This window comes from Leopardus geoffroyi, chromosome C3, assembly GCF_018350155.1.
Source record: "Leopardus geoffroyi isolate Oge1 chromosome C3, O.geoffroyi_Oge1_pat1.0, whole genome shotgun sequence".
Classification (NCBI taxonomy): Eukaryota; Metazoa; Chordata; class Mammalia; order Carnivora; family Felidae; genus Leopardus; species Leopardus geoffroyi.
Genome location: NC_059338.1, coordinates 59,988,111 through 60,003,861, shown reverse-complemented (window position 1 = coordinate 60,003,861; position 15,751 = coordinate 59,988,111). Strand labels below are relative to the sequence as shown.

At 41.0% G+C, this 15,751-nt stretch overlaps 1 protein-coding gene across 1 annotated transcript in view; it reads right to left on the bottom strand.

The window, feature by feature from the left end:
- Nucleotides 1–11,754, bottom strand: part of FMN2 (formin 2) — a 391,822-nt gene extending 380,068 nt beyond the window's left edge. Inside the window, exon 1 of the mRNA XM_045453074.1 lies at nucleotides 9,821–11,754. Coding sequence (XP_045309030.1) covers nucleotides 9,821–11,423 — 1,603 coding nt within the window. The 5' untranslated portion in view covers nucleotides 11,424–11,754. The remainder of the gene's footprint in view (nucleotides 1–9,820) is intronic.
- Between the last annotated feature and the right edge of the window lie 3,997 nt (nucleotides 11,755–15,751).

The following is a 15,751-nucleotide window of genomic DNA, read 5'->3' as shown; positions in this document are numbered from 1 at the left end:
ATACAGTAAAGATTTTAAACTTTGGCCTCAGGGCAATAGAGAATCACTGAAATGTTTTTAAACGGTACTGGCCACCTGATCTTCATACTGTTAATAGTTTACTCTCTAATCCCTGATATCTAAATGGGATGTGTCTGATGCTCAGGAGAGCGATAGGAGCTAAAGTTACCAATCTTTAGTTGGTAATAAAACCAAGTAACTTTAGTTGGTAAGAAAACCAAGAGGGTACATACAGAAGGAAATTGAAGTTTCAACCTTACGGGTTAGCCTAAAGCTACCTAAATCTGCATGCTCGAATTTTATTATCCCAAGGCAGATGGTAGTGAAAATAATCTTTGAATTTAGAGTCAAATGAGGCTCCTTATAGAAAAAATCCAAATCAAAGATAAAAGACTTCTAGATGACTTTTTCACTTATATCACATGTCATCCCAGACAAATGTCTCTCCACAGAAATCACTGAAGTTCTTATTCAACCTTTTATGCCCACCCACAATATGCTAGATCTAACAGAGTCAATACACGTTTGGATTTTTCTAAGATCGGAAGTGACAGATCAAACCCTATATCCTGAAATAAATTGCCAGGATACTATCCAAACATTTTACACCCTCAGAACCATTTAACCAAAATAGCACTGCAGAGACATAAGATGTAATCATCCTGAAGAACATCCAGGATAGCTGCAAAATGTAACACCTCCCATAAAGAATTTGCGAACCTTATGTCTCCAAAGGGGAAGTATTAGTCTATAGATTTAAAAGGGGTTGGGGTTGAGGAAGAGAGGCCAATGATCTAAAAGTATCTAGGTTAAAAAATGAGTTGCAAGAGATTATCTCTATTGTTATCCCATTGTTTTCATTACTCTTTTAAAAGATAAGGCTTGGGGGCACCTGGGTGGCTTAGTCAGTTAAGCGTCTGACTCTTGATTTCAGCTCAGGTCATGAGCTCATGGTTTGTGAGATCAAGCCCCACTTTGGGTTCTGCTCTGACAGCCCAGATCCTGCTTGGAATTCCCTCTCCTTTTGTGCCCCTCCCCCGCTTGAGTGCACAAGTTCTCTCTCAAAATAAAGAAGTTAACATTTACATTTAAAAAAAATATATATATATAAGACTTGTATGTTAACAATGAGGAGATTCATTGTTTACGTAACTTTCTCCAGAGTGTTCAAATGAATTCATTTGTGGCCCTGAAACGGTTCTATTGTAGTCCATTTGCTTCTTAATGGGCTTAAACAAGCTGCACTTCTTTAAGGACAATAAAACAAAACAAAAGTAAAAATCCTAGGAGTTCTCAAAAGCTTTTGGCCTCTCTGTCTCTAAGAAAGTTTTATGTCAATGACAACTTCTAAATGGAATACCATAGATTCATAACAATTTTGAGTAAGCATATAGCACAGGGAAAATTGAAAACATACACAAACCAATGTAGCTGAACCTTGAGCAACATGGGTTTGAACTGCCTGGGTCCACTTACACAAGGATTTTTTTTTCCAATAAATACAATACAGTACTGTAAATTTATTTTATCTTCCTTATTGTCTTAATAACATTTTCTTTTTCCTAGGTTACCATATTGGAAGAATACAGTAAATAATACACATATAAAATATGTTTTAATAGACTTTTTATTATTGTTAAGTCTTATGGCAAACAGTAAGCTATCAATATTTAGGTTTTTGGGGGTGTCAAAAGTTTTACGTGGATTTTCGACTGTATGGACGGTGTTGGTGCCCCTAATCCCTGTGGTTTAAGGGTCAACTGTATGTTAAAGTACAATGAAGTAAGAAAATAGTACGACTTTTATTGAGCAATTTAAACTAAAAAGAAAAAGTGCAAAGCCAACAATCCACCCAAGAATAGGAGATGACTTCTATTGGAGCTAATAAATCTAAAAAGAACTTGCTCAATATATTTGGTGTTAATATTAGAAAGACTCCAGATACCCTAAATCCTTGTGTCATACATTGTGTCATACACAGCTGTTTCATAAAATAGGTCAACCACACACTACACACAGTCACTACCTTAGTGTTCAAAAACACAGGTCCTAAATTCAAGGTAGTGACAGCCCAACCAATCTGAATCTCCTCTAGTATCAACCAAAATTGGCCCACACTAGCAAAATCAAAACATCACTGCTCTCACCACCACTTATTACCGATACCCAAAGTATCTTTATCCCACTGTATAAATGGATCCTCCAGTACAAGGAGTTTCTTCAGCTCTAACAGTAAAGAAAAATTAAACATGCAGAGGTTCATTGTTAGGAGAAAAGGTAACTGCCAGAACCATCCCTTCATATAGAATATAAGGTTGGATGAGACCTGGACAAAGCAGCTTCCCAGCAAGACTGCATTCATTTTTATACCTAGGAAACCAGGGTACCAAGTGATAAGAAATTATTGCCTCGGGTCTTCCACGAATTCAGTGGGATACTTTAAAAGGGAGACAGACTGAAAGATTCTCAGCCATAGATGTGCCATAGCAGTGCTACAAACTTACTGATAAACATCATTCTTTCCCCTCCTGCGTATGCAAAGCCAACAATTTAAATGACACAATTAATCTCCATAGATGTCCACTATATTCCTGAGTACAACAAAGAACCCTTCTGCTAGAAGTACAAAAACACCCCCCCCCCCCCGCCCCGGGTAGTATTTAAGCATCACTTTAAAACACCATACAGGCATAATTTTTTTAAAGAAATCATTCCATTCCCCATGAAAATAAAAAGGCTATCTTCAGCTCATCGTGGTTTTCATATAACAGATAAGACAGCTTCAAGTGGGTCCAGGATATGTGGAAACTGACTAGATCACAGAAGAGTGGGAGCTATTTTCCTAACCAATCAATGCCTCCCAGAACATCCTTGGAAAGGAGGAAGACATACATGTTTCTCTGTCTCTCATCTATAGAGGAGCAGATGTCAGAGTAATAATTCTTCAGCATGGTTAGAGTCCTCTTATAGCATCCAATTACTATCATTATTTGTTCATATAATGTTAATGTGTGATAATTTACTAAATAGCATTTCAAATTGATTAGAAGTCATATTTTTCCTGTATTTATATTTTTAATATAAAAAGAGCCTTGGAAAGTTTTCAGCCACTAAAATTATAGCCAATAACTATAAAGTCATAGACAGTACTCACTTGCTTCTCTCTAATGTGTCCCTTCATGCTAAATTTCATTAACATCAGGTTATTACTTATAATGAAAACAGGAATAAACAGAGTAATAAAATATTCTCTATTTCCTTTACCTCTTCTTTCATTACCAATAAAATTCATAATTAGAAGCTCTGAGTTGCTATACAATCTTTGCTATTTTTTTTTTATTTTTTTTTAATGTTTATTTATTTTTGAGACAGAGAGAGACAGAGCATGAACAGGGGAGGGGCAGAGAGAGGAAGACACAGAATCTGAAGCAGGCTCCAGGCTCTGAGCTGTCAGCACAGAGCCCGACGCGGGGCTCGAACTCACGGACCGCGAGATCGTGACCTGGCTGAAGTCGGACGCTTAACCGACTGCGCCACCCAGGCGCCCCAATCTTTGCTATTTTAAAATCAACCAACAAATATAGGAAGAGATGTTCTCTCAACACAAGTTCTATCAAAGTATCATCCTACTTTCATTAGATTCAATCACATCTCAGTGAAAATAACTAATTTTGACTAATCAAAAATTTTAGTAATTTTCCAGCTTGAATTCAGTGGGAAGTTACCAATAGGAAGCCTAGATACCCAACCTGCCTGTTTAAAAAAAAAAAAAAAAAAAAGGCAAACAATTATTCCTAAAGAGCTGAGTATGCTCATTGTCCATCATATTCACTGGCACACAGCAGGCACAGAATAGATATTGGTGGATGCGTTGACAGAAGATTAGATAACGGACAGAATCAGGTGAGTAGGGAAGGAGGAAAGAAAAGAAGAAACAGGTGAGAAAAAAGACCAGATGAATCCCTAAATCCAAGAAGTGTACATAATATGACGCAGACAATAATACGTGCAATGACATTGAAATAAATGGCTGCCCGTTAGGTGAAACTAGTAAAGATACGAAAAATGGAAATGGGAATTTAATCAGCCCTTTCGGATGCTAAATCAAGAGTGACAAATAGTATGTTCCAAGAGGGTAAAAACTTCAAGACAAAGGCACAAAGTCAGGAAAATAAAATGCATGTTCATAGAACAGTAACCAGACTAACTTGTCTAAAGTTGAGAGCTTATGAAGGAAGTTGTGGGAGGTTAAGGCTGCAAAGTCAGGTGCTGTACCCAGAGGCTGTGCACAACATAAATACTGAGGGTGTCTGCCTGCTGCCTCCTCTTCCCCACTCCTCCTTTAAAAATTAGCACCTGCACCCAATCACACAGCCACAACCCCCATCATATACTTTCCTTATCCAAACCCTGAAGGAAACCAAAATTTATGATAAAGTGACAAAAAAGCTTACGATCATAGAAAATGCTAAAAGAAAAAAAAAAAACATGATGAATACACAATTAGGAAAAAACTAGTGACTAGGTATATTAATTATCAACTAGCACCTGATTATATCCTACCAAGCTTCTGTATATAATCTCAGAGTTGTTTTGTTTTGTTTTGCTTTAACCAACTTGGTTTTGGATCACTTTGAGCAATGAAGTTTATTAAGGCGATGAACCAGGATAGGAACTCAAACAGCACCAATTGTATGCCTCCTACATGCTAGGCAGATTTCTAGTGGCTTTATACATACTATTTCACTTAATCTTAATATTATTAATTTGAAATTACTCCTCCAGCTTCATATATGTGAGGAAAAATTACTTGAGAGTCACTTTCAAAAGCTAGGGTACAAATTTATCTGCTTAACTATCACATGACTGTGTATGTTCAGGACATTGTAATAGAATCAGAAGGAAATACGGCTCTAAAAGTACTTGTTCAATTTCAAATACACATGGTTTATATCTAAATACCTAAATGCACTTAAAACTAGGCCAGTCCTCAACTCATAAAGTCATCATTAAAGCCCATCACTGGGGTACTTGACTTCAACCCAAACCACAGTCTTAAAGAAATCATAAGAAATGATTTTTCCAACCAAACTAATCTAGTCTCAGCTTTTGTTACCATGATCTATTCTGATATATGGAACCCAGTAAGTCAAGAAATAAGGGAAAGGACAGCATTCATATATATATATATATATATATATATATATATATATATATATATATATAACCCCCTTTCCTGTGAGAGTAAGAAAGATGCATTTTCTATATACATCTGGGATGATTTCTGACTTTCCTTCACATATTGGACATGAAGGATATATTTACTCTGTCAGATGCTAATACGAGAAATACGACTGCAACTGGCCTTCACAAATCAAAGTTTAATCATTTTAACCAGCTATATAAGAAAACCTTGTACTCCTAGAGTGGGTCCTTCTCTACAGATATAAAAATCAAGATAACCTTTAGAAAAGCCAAAATGAGAGTCACACAATCCAAATGCTAATGCCCAAGCCAATTATCAATTAGTTAGCAACTCAAAAGCTCACTGATACACCTGATTTTACACCTAGGCATGTTAACAAAAGATTTGCTTACTTAAGTACACATCTTAGAGGAGGGATTTACTAGCTTAATGCCCTTAGGCAAGTTACTTCACTGGTCTGAACCTTGCTTAGCTCCTTGGGAAAATCGGGGTAAACAGCTATACTTTAAAACTGTTGTAAGGATTACAGACACTTATGTAATGCACCACACAGTATCTGGCATTTAGTAGAAGTGCAATAAATATAACTTTACATGATAATTACAGGCTTTGCCAGCCAATAACAAACTGATCAGAAAGATCAAATTAGAAGTATGAGGGGTGGGTGGAGAGAAGACAAAGACAGCTCTATGAATAAATAGCTGAGAGGAAGGAAAGAGTCAAGAAACAAAGATGCAAAAACTCAGGACTAGAGCCAGCCTGCACACTGCAATAGCTGTGGAGGGCATCCCCAGTGTTTTCACAGCACGTAACAATGGCCTGCCTTCACTAAGCCATTTAAAACAGATTAAACTTTGATTCCATGTGTTTAAAAAAAAGACAGATAAGCACATAATTGACTTTGGAAAGCTTCCTATCAAAAGTGATTTAGCATCACAAATTTAACATTTTACATGTCTAAATTGTAATTAACTGCAAAAATCTATGAACAAGCTTCTGCTAGACTTAATGTACAAAAGAACCTCTCAAATTTCAGAAGCCATTTTTTTCTCCTCAGCACTGAAAAAAACTGTATTTCAAACAAATTAACTGGAAATATTTCAGTGCAATGGCCTAAAACATCATCAGTTTTTAACAGCTAACACAAGATAAAGTTTTTGTCTCCATCATCACTAAAAATGTTTTTATATCTACCAAACAAACACAAACATGTGCCATGAAGATCTCTTTCCACTTGAATTTTCTCCCTACATTTGGAAGGCAGTAAAAAGCAAAAACATCTGTTCCTTTCTGCAGAGCTGACAACCCTCATTCTATGGTTTAAAAATAAATGATGTTTATGGAAGTTTATAGATAAATGATCACCTGCTTCAAAGGCAGCTGGCAATTAATGGATCCAAAGACATGCATGCAAAATTAAGGCCAAAAAAAGAAAACAAAACAGATTCCCTAAGGAGAATACTACTGTTCCCTAGGCCTCTGATAATATCCAAGACACCCATAAAATTGTAGAGGATGGTAAAGAACCAAATGTGATGCCAGATGACAAGAATACAGACAGCAACTGAGAAACAGGGGCCTGTGTCAATCTGGATTCACTCCACCACAAGAACAGTTTCCCTGAGAGCTGCCTAGAGAAAATCTGGATCAGTCTAACCAAGAATCACTCTTCTTCCAGCCAAAGGAAGGCCAGATGTTCAACAATTAAAGGGATGGACCTTATTAGAAACAGGAACTGAAAAATCTTATAAAGTCTGTATTTTTTATAAACAGCTTTTACTCCATGTTGCCTTACAGTGTCAAATATCCAAAAATAAGTAATAAGCAAGGACATTCAGACTTAAATCAGTAGACTCAGCTTCTATTTCTGGCTCTGCCTCTGAATGAATCACAGTGTGACCTTGAGAAAATTATTTCATCTCTTTACCTACCTGCATTTCCCCACCAGCTACAAGATTAGGTTAAACCCACAAATTTTTCTTTTTTTGAAAAGAAAGTGAGTGGGTGAGATAAATATATGGAAACTGCTACACAAATATCTACTGATCACAGACCAGCTATATACCCAACCATCAAAGACAAAATCAGTAATGTCCATATTAAAACAACTCACTCTGCAATTTCACCCTTGTACAGTAAAAAATTCTCCCTGGAGAGGGAAATAGAACACAGGTACTCACTGAACAGGACTCCTTGAATTGTCCAAAATTTCAAATTTGGAAATACTTAGCAAAATAAAGTGCAATGCAAGTAACAAGGATAAACCATGTTTTTCTCTTAAGGGCCTACGATCTTCAGGACTTGAAAAATCCTCCTATGAATGAATTCCTCTTCCCTGACCCCTGCCAAGGAGATCAGTCCCTGTACCCTTGATGCTCCCAGAACACTATGCTGCATGTTTCCATGTACTCCTGAGTACTCAGGGAGCCCTGGAGAAACAAAACCCTGATTTAATGACCTTTGTATGTCCTGCCACTAGCATATTGCCTGATACAACATGGCTGCCAAGAATATACATATATATACGTATATATGTATATATGTGTGTGTGTATATATATATATATGTTAAATTAAAGTGAATATATATATATATATCCAAAGTCTAATGCTATTAGAATGAGCAACCATTAATATTAATAGATGATAATCTGAATCATGGTGACATTTTCATTTAAAAATATATATTTATAAATGAATGATTACCTAGATAAAGATGAAACACATGATTTCTCACCAAAATTAAATTTAAAAAATTAACTCAAGAATTTTCCTATCTTCTTCCCTCAAAAATGATCTTTCAAGGCCTTTTTTTGTTTTGTTTTTTATTCATATTTTGTACAACTTATCTAAAGGGTATTAGACTATAAGCATCCCTTTTCATTTAACCTACACAATAAAGGGAAGGGAGAAGAAGTTAAAAAAAAAATAAAAAGAAAGAGAGCAAGCAATAAATAAATGAATAAAGTGAATAAATAAAGACTACTCAGTATAAGAATCTATAAATGTAAAACAAAAGGTGAAACATATGTAAAATACAGGTGAAAATAAAAATGTGGTAAATACAAGTTGGCATTTAGCCAACTAAGTAGCTGTGCCCATTGAGAAATGTCACTTAAGAAATGTGTTTTTTAATGTGTATTTATTTATTCTGAGAGACAGAGAGAGCAGGGAAGGGACAGAGAGAGAGGAAGAGAGAGAATTCCAAGCAGACTCCATGCTGCCAGAGCAGAGTCCTACGTGGGGCTCAAACCCACCAAATGTGAGATCATGAGCTGAGCTGAAACCAAGAGCTGGATGCTCAACTGACTGACCCACCCAGGAGCCCCAAGAAATGTTTTATAGATAACCTATTTATTACAGTAACAGAATTGAAGGCTTAAGCTTTTCAAATTACATTTGAAATTTTTACCATGCAAATATTTATCATAAACCTACCAGTAATTGCATAAATTGTCATTCCTATTCCATAAATTCTTGCACTTACTATTTCCTTTAATAATTAAGAGTAGGGGCGCCTGGGGGGCGCAGTCGGTTAAGCGTTGGACTTTTGATTTTGGCCCAGGTCATGATCTCATGGTTCGTGAGTTTGAGCCCTGCATCAGGCTCTGTGCTGACAGTGCAGAGCCTGCTTGGGATTCTCCCTCTCTCTCTCTCTCTCTCTCTCTCTCTCTCTCTCTCTCGCTCTGTGTGTGTGTGTGTGTGTGTTCCTTCCCCACTTGTTCTCTCTCTCAAAATAAACTTTAAACATTAAAAAAAAAAAAAAGAGTAGAAGGAAGAGAACATGAAACAATGAGGAGTTAAGGTAAGGCCTTGGGACCTACACACCTATAAGAAAGGATAAACTAATTACCACAGTAAATGGACCCTTTAGCTGGGCTTTTATGGTGCCCACCAGTTGGATTACACGTCCTTGTGGTCTTCTCACCTTCAGCGACTCCAAGCTATACCTGTTTTGATTGGACATAAAGCCAAATGAAAATTATCCCTAATACTCGATTTCATTACTTATTAACTTTCTAAGAGTGGTTGCATCAGCAAACTGGAGTACATCCCCTTAACTTCACTGAGTAGTCAACCCAGATTGCTGACAGAAACTACATATTACATATATAAGCATACACATATATATTAGAGCAGTCAGAGATCGCCTCTGGATAGTACTGGAATAAATTATTTGTTTCTCCCACGCTGACCCTTGTCAAAAAATCATTAACAATTTTCTTATTTTTAATGATGTGAGGATGAGGAAGGAAAGACAATGATGGCTCAGTTAGCTGTGGGAAAAAAAAAAAAAAAAAAAAAAAGAGTTGATCTGCCTGGCGGGACCCCGGACACAGAGAATAGCACGTTTTGGACAAATGGTTGGAGCAGCCCTTCCTTGCGATGACTTAGGAGACATAACAAAGTTGTTCCCTTTAAGACCTTGTTAAAAAAAAAAAAAAAAAAAAGAACAATAAAAACCCAGAAATTTTACTAAACTTGAAAGCAGGACGTGAAAGGATTCCCTGAGTCAGGACTTGCCAGAAGCAAGTCTAGGCTTCGCGAAGCGAGGAGAGCAAGTGACCGGGGAAGGCCCTGATTGGCAGGTGACCCAGCAGCAGGGCGCGCTCACCTGTGAACACGTTCTGGAAGCCATCTGCAGCCGCCGGCGCCCCAGACACCTTGGCTGCCAGTACGGGGGGCACCCCACCGCCCCCCTCTGAGGCAGCCTCGCGTTCCGGTAGGTGCGCAGAGCCCCCGGCCGGGGGCGCGCGGCTGCCTAGCTCCTCTGTCCAGTCCGCCGAGCGGCTGAGGCCGCAGGTGAGGCCGCCGTCAGCCCGGTGCTTCTTGGGCGGAGCGGCGGCGGAGATGAGGGCAGCCCTGGGCCCCCGGCTCAGGGAAGACTCCAGCCGCCTCTTAATCCTGGGGCTCTGGCTGGGAGACTGAGACGGAGAGTGATTGGGCGAGCTGAGTTGCCGGGTGGTGGTCTTGATGTAGCAGGGAGTGATGAGCGGGTAGGGCTTGAAGCAGCGTGGACTGGGCGCAGGACTGCCTGGCAGGGAGGCGGCTGCCAGGGCGCCGGGCCTGCCGGGCTCCCCCTCGGGCTCTGCCCCCGGCCTCGGGGAGTCCTCTCCCGCCTCCAGGCCCCACGCCTCCCCTGGAGAGTCTCGGGGGGCATCCTCAAAAGTATCTTCTTCGCCTTCCTCATCAGTGTCCCCAACCCCTGGGCCGGGGCTTCTGGCCGAGCCCTCCTCCTCCGCTGGTGAGGACTCGGGGAACCGGAAGGCCGGGGAGGAGGGCGAGTCTGCAGCAGCAGGCTGGCCCACCGGCAGGCCAGGCACAGCTAAGGCTCCGGGGGGTAGAGGCTGCTCGGGCACCCGGGGCTCGGTGACCAGGCTCCGAGGCAGGTCAGACAGCGTAGACAGAGCCTGCTCCGTGTCGGGACTGCAAGGGGCTTCCCCGGCTGCGCTGCTCGTGCCCAGCAGGTACTGGTCCAGGCCCAAGAAGGCCCCGGGCTGGGGGGAGGTGGCTGTGGGGGCTGCTGCAGGCTTCTCAGGGCCCTGGAGCAGCAGCTGCTGCTGCTGCTGCTGCTGCTGCTGCTGCTGCTGCTGCTGCTGCTGCTGCTGGCGGATCGCCTGCTGGATGTCTGAGAGCAAATCCTCTTGCTCCGTGGCCGAGTGAAAGCTATAGATGTCCGTGTCCGAGCCGGAACTGGTTCTTTGTCCATCCTGCACCCCTGCAGCAGCTTCCAAATCCCCCAAGACCACCCTGCCCCCAACCCCAACATCGGTGGGTCCAGAGCCACTTGGACGGGTTACCTCGAAAGGGTCAGCACACTCGGTATCCGACAGGCCCGTCTCGTCTGCAGAGAGGCTGAGATCTGGGGTCTTGGTGACCAGGGAGTGCGCGCTGTCCAGCTCCCCGATCTGCAAGGCCTGGGAGTCCAGCACATCCTCGCGGGAGCCGCCGGTGCCTTTCCCCTTGGACAGGTTCTTCCTGATCCGCAGGTTGGAAAACACTGAGGCTCTGGATTCCGACTTGCCCTTCTTCTTGCCTGGCTCTCCCCCGCCGCCACCTCCTCCCCCCTTGCCGTGCTTGCCCAGCGCCTTCTTGCCCCCGCTCCCCTTCTTTGTGGCTTCCACATCTCTGGGCCCGACAGCATCCTCTGCGCTGCTTCCGCCTTCGTGCAAGGCATCACCTGCGCTCCTCTTCAGCTTCCCATCCTGGTTCCCCATGTTGCAATCCCGCTGCTGAGCCGAGGCGCCTCCAGCATTCAGGCCATGCCGGCCCTCCTTGGCCCCCAGCCCGCACAGGGGGAGGCTCCCGGGACAGTCAGGCGGCCAGGCGAGCCGCTGGGAGAGGAGGCCAAATCGCGCGGGGCTGGCCCTGCTAGCATCTGCCTCCTCTTCGCACAATGCGCGCTTGCTCCCGCGGCTGCCGTGGCTGCGGCTGCAGCCGAGAGCGAGCGGGCGGCAGCCCAGAACATGCTCAGTGCTGCGCTCTGAGTCCGCCAATGGCTGCGCAGAACGCAGCCGGGGCCTGGCCCCCCAATGGCCGCCGCCCCCCCCTCCGCCCTCGCGCGGCTTCTCCCCGAAGCCGGGCGCGAAAACTGTTTGCTCAATCTCGGAGACTTTCATCTCCGCTGTGCGAATCGAATGCATTGTCCCCGTGGAAAGAGCTCGTCAGCTGGAAGATGCACATGGAACTTCAAAGCTCCGGGACCTGCCATGAGAAAAAAAAAAAAAAAGTTGAAAAGAATTTTAAACGGTGAAAAAACTGAAGCCAAATTCCAGTTGAGAGGTTCTATAATATCGAGGCCACATATACTACCCACTCCCCCCTTCAAGTAAGTGCCTGAAGAAGCATGGCTCTTCAATAAACATTTGTGGAGCGAATGGATTGTTCTTTAATAACTGATAGTCTTGAACACTGTTAATGTGCTTGAGCATATGGTTGAGGAATGGTTGCTACATATAGTGCTGCTTTTATGTTTGATGCAGACCTTGCATCTGTTTACTTGAGAGATTAGCTGCCGTTTCAAAAGTTCATTTTTTCGAATTTCTTATGACAAAATAGCAAAGCGAATTTTAAAAAATCCTAAGAGATTAGAGTTGATTAAAATGCTAATCTCCAAAATTCTATGTATTTACCATATAAATCAAATAGCATTTGTATTCCAAAAGGGTACATATACTATAACTCCCAGGAGGTCAGACTCATCAATATTAAACATGCTCCTATTGTTGTTGCATATAAAAAGGAAAAAGACAAAAAAGGAAACACCCTTGGCACAGACACATGAATTCAGATGTTATGCTATAAACCACCGCTTCCCAAGCAAACCCTTTAAGGCAAACTTTGTCCTTGCCTTTATTATAAAAGTTTGTAACAGTTTAACAGAATTTCTTAACATTCTGGCTCCTGTATTAATAGAAAAATTTCCTCCGTTGTAAACGTTGTCACTGTTACTTAGGAAATTTAGTTACCCGTATTAAAGCATTTTTCAACATCCTGGGTATCTAAAGAACCTTTAAGATTAAAGCAGCGTTAATCAATAATGTTACAATGTTATGATAATTTGAGTTACAATCCTTAAGCACTTTGAAAATATGTAGTAGCTATCCAACATGTTAGTATTCCAAGTAAGCCCAAAGGAGGAAAAAGTACAACATGTTATAATGACGCAATTTAAATTCGGCAAGCAAATGCTCCTTTGTATATTGTGAACTACATTTTAAACCTCTCTCTTTAACCATTTTTATGTTTAAAAAAATGGTCGTATGAGTCTTCGATATAAAAGTACTCCATTGCAATAAGTAGGAGCCTTTTTCAAATTATATTCTTAAAAACAGATGATTTAAAGTCAGGCAGCCAGTCATTTTAGGTGGCCTTTTAGAGTAAATGTTTTGGAGAAATCACCTTTAATAGTAACTCTACCAGGGTAACAGCCCTGTCTTGGAGAGGTTCTGGAGTACTTGAAAACCCTTTGTTTCCCCTTTCACAAAACTGCTCTTTTCTAGAATGCAGACTCCTCAGAGGGCACAGTCTGCCTAAGGCTAATAGAATTTGCTGCCTCTTTGAACACTGAGGTACTATGGATTTTGATTTTTGCTCTTTCTTTAACAAGACGTCTTTGACTCCAAACTATTTTGAGTTTTTTATTTGTTGGTTTTCGTTTCTTTTTACTTTCTTTGTTTACTTTTACTTTCTTTACTATTTACTTCTGAGATATATTTAAGTTCCAGAAATTAAAAAAAAAAAAAGAGAGAGAGAAGAAGGCAAGGAGGGAGGACAGAAGAGAGAAGAGACAAGACTGCTGATGTTTTCACATCCTTTGAATGTGAAACAATATATGACAGCTGTGTGCAGGTCACAGGTGACAAAGCTCTACTACATGAAAAGGCTTGTTGGAAAATCACAAGTGTGGGCACCAAATGTAGGTAGGTACTCTCAATCCAATTTAAACTTAATGAATAAGTTCAGGCTGAGAGTTGTCTGAGGTCCCATAGCAGCAAAGGCATTACTTGAACCTACAAATTTAGGTTCCTAATTCTTTATAACAAACAACACTACACAGTTTATTATTTCATGGACTGGTAAAAGCATCATGAAGGCGAACAGTGTTGAGTGGTCCCAACGATGCCTGGGGCATGGCCTAAGCTTAACTCCATTTGATGAAGAAATGATATCATATCTCTAGTTGCAAAAAACACATTTAACAAATAGAGATCCTACCTTGTGCCTGGCCAAACACTAGGTACCAGGACACAGGAAACAACAAAACAAAACAAAACAAAAACCAGGTGTGGCTAGCCTGTATATTCAAGAATCTAATCTAGAATAATTGTTGGTAAAAAAAAAAATCTTTAGTATTAGCATCCCAAACAGGTCACCAAAAATGTATATGCAATTAGTTGCTACCCATTTCCCAACATTTCCAAAATGTTGCTATAACATTTTCCAACTGTTGAACTCCAGTTCATAATATGCATATGTGAATGTGGGATAAATGTACTAAACTCTGCAACTTACTCAAAAATGCATCAAAAACTTAAGATGCTTTCATGGATGGAGATATGGACAGATAGCGTAATAAAGCAGGTATATTTAAATTTTAATTGTCTAATTTAAGTGATGGATATATGCTGTTGCTGTAAAATTATTTCCACTCTTCTGTATGTTTGAAATTTTGAAGTGTGGTATAAGAGAGTGAGTTACAAGAATGTTGTACTTCCCAGCTTCTTTGAAATTAAAATCGTATAAAGGTTTATGGCACTCAATTAACAGTAAGTGAATAATCAGTCCTCCTCTCTTCACTTTTACCTGTTTGTCTGAATTATATATGTCATTTCTTCTTCTCTTTTCTTTTAGCTCTCCTCCTGTTTCATTGCTCTCTCAATTCAGTATCTCTCCATAATGAAATGTTTGACATGGGCCTTTAGTTTTCACTATGCTCCACCTTGATGAATGTTTGAGACTCTCTAGCAAAACAATCAGATTGGATGCTAATTATCCAACTCACTCTTTTCTCCAGCAGGTGAGTGACCTTTTCTTGAAAGACAACTCTGTCCTGATATCAAGTACTAAGACTTGGCCTCTTCCATCCACCTCTCAGTCCTGACTTTACTCCTATACTACAGACTGCTGGACCCACTTTCTAGAGAACAGTTGCACTGCCATGCCCCCAGTCCAACCCACCATATCTGAAATGGGACTCATGTGCTCTTGCATATTCGTTCTCTTTGGGGGTTATTTTGTTTTTTAATTTTTTTTTAACATTTATTTATTTTTTGAGAGACAGAGCATGAGCAGGGGAGGGGGAGAGAGAGAGAGAGGGAGACACAGAATCGGAAGCAGGCTCCAGGCTCGGAGCTGTTTGCTAGCACAGAGCCCGAGGCTGGGCTCGAACTCACGAACTGCGAGATCATGACCTGAGCCAAAGTTGGACGTTCAACCTACTGAGCCACCCAGGCACCCCTGTTTGTTTTTTGTTTTGGATTTTTGTTGTTGTTGTGGTTCAGTAAAAGCACCACAATCTCTCCAGTTGCCCAAACCCAGCTTGTTGCTAATTCCTGTCTCTCCCTTAGTCCACACAATTTAGCAATCCCAGAGATTTCTCTATTCTTCCTCCTTATGTCTCTTACATCCACTCATCTGTTTGATCCCAACTGCCACTTCCCTTGTCTTTCTCCTACCCCCACCTCCAACTCCCATCTGTTCTTTCTTGCTATTATCAATGCTTCTCAAATGGGGAGACAATTTTGCTCCCCAGGGAACATTTGGCCCTGTCTGGAGACATTTTGGGTTTTCATAATGGTCGGGATGCTGCTAGCACCAATGATGCTGCTAAACAAAATGCAGAGGACAGCATCCTCCCTTCAACCCAAAATGCCAATTATGCTGTCGTTGAGCACCTGCTTTATCATGAAGCCTCTCGCCAGTGCTGGAGTCAATAAATGTGAATGAATGAGTAAAAGAATGGAAATTATTATTATTTTGAAAAGTATTTCTCAGTTAAGGCAAATCAAAAACTTGAAAAGAGAACCTAACAGGACAAATAAGA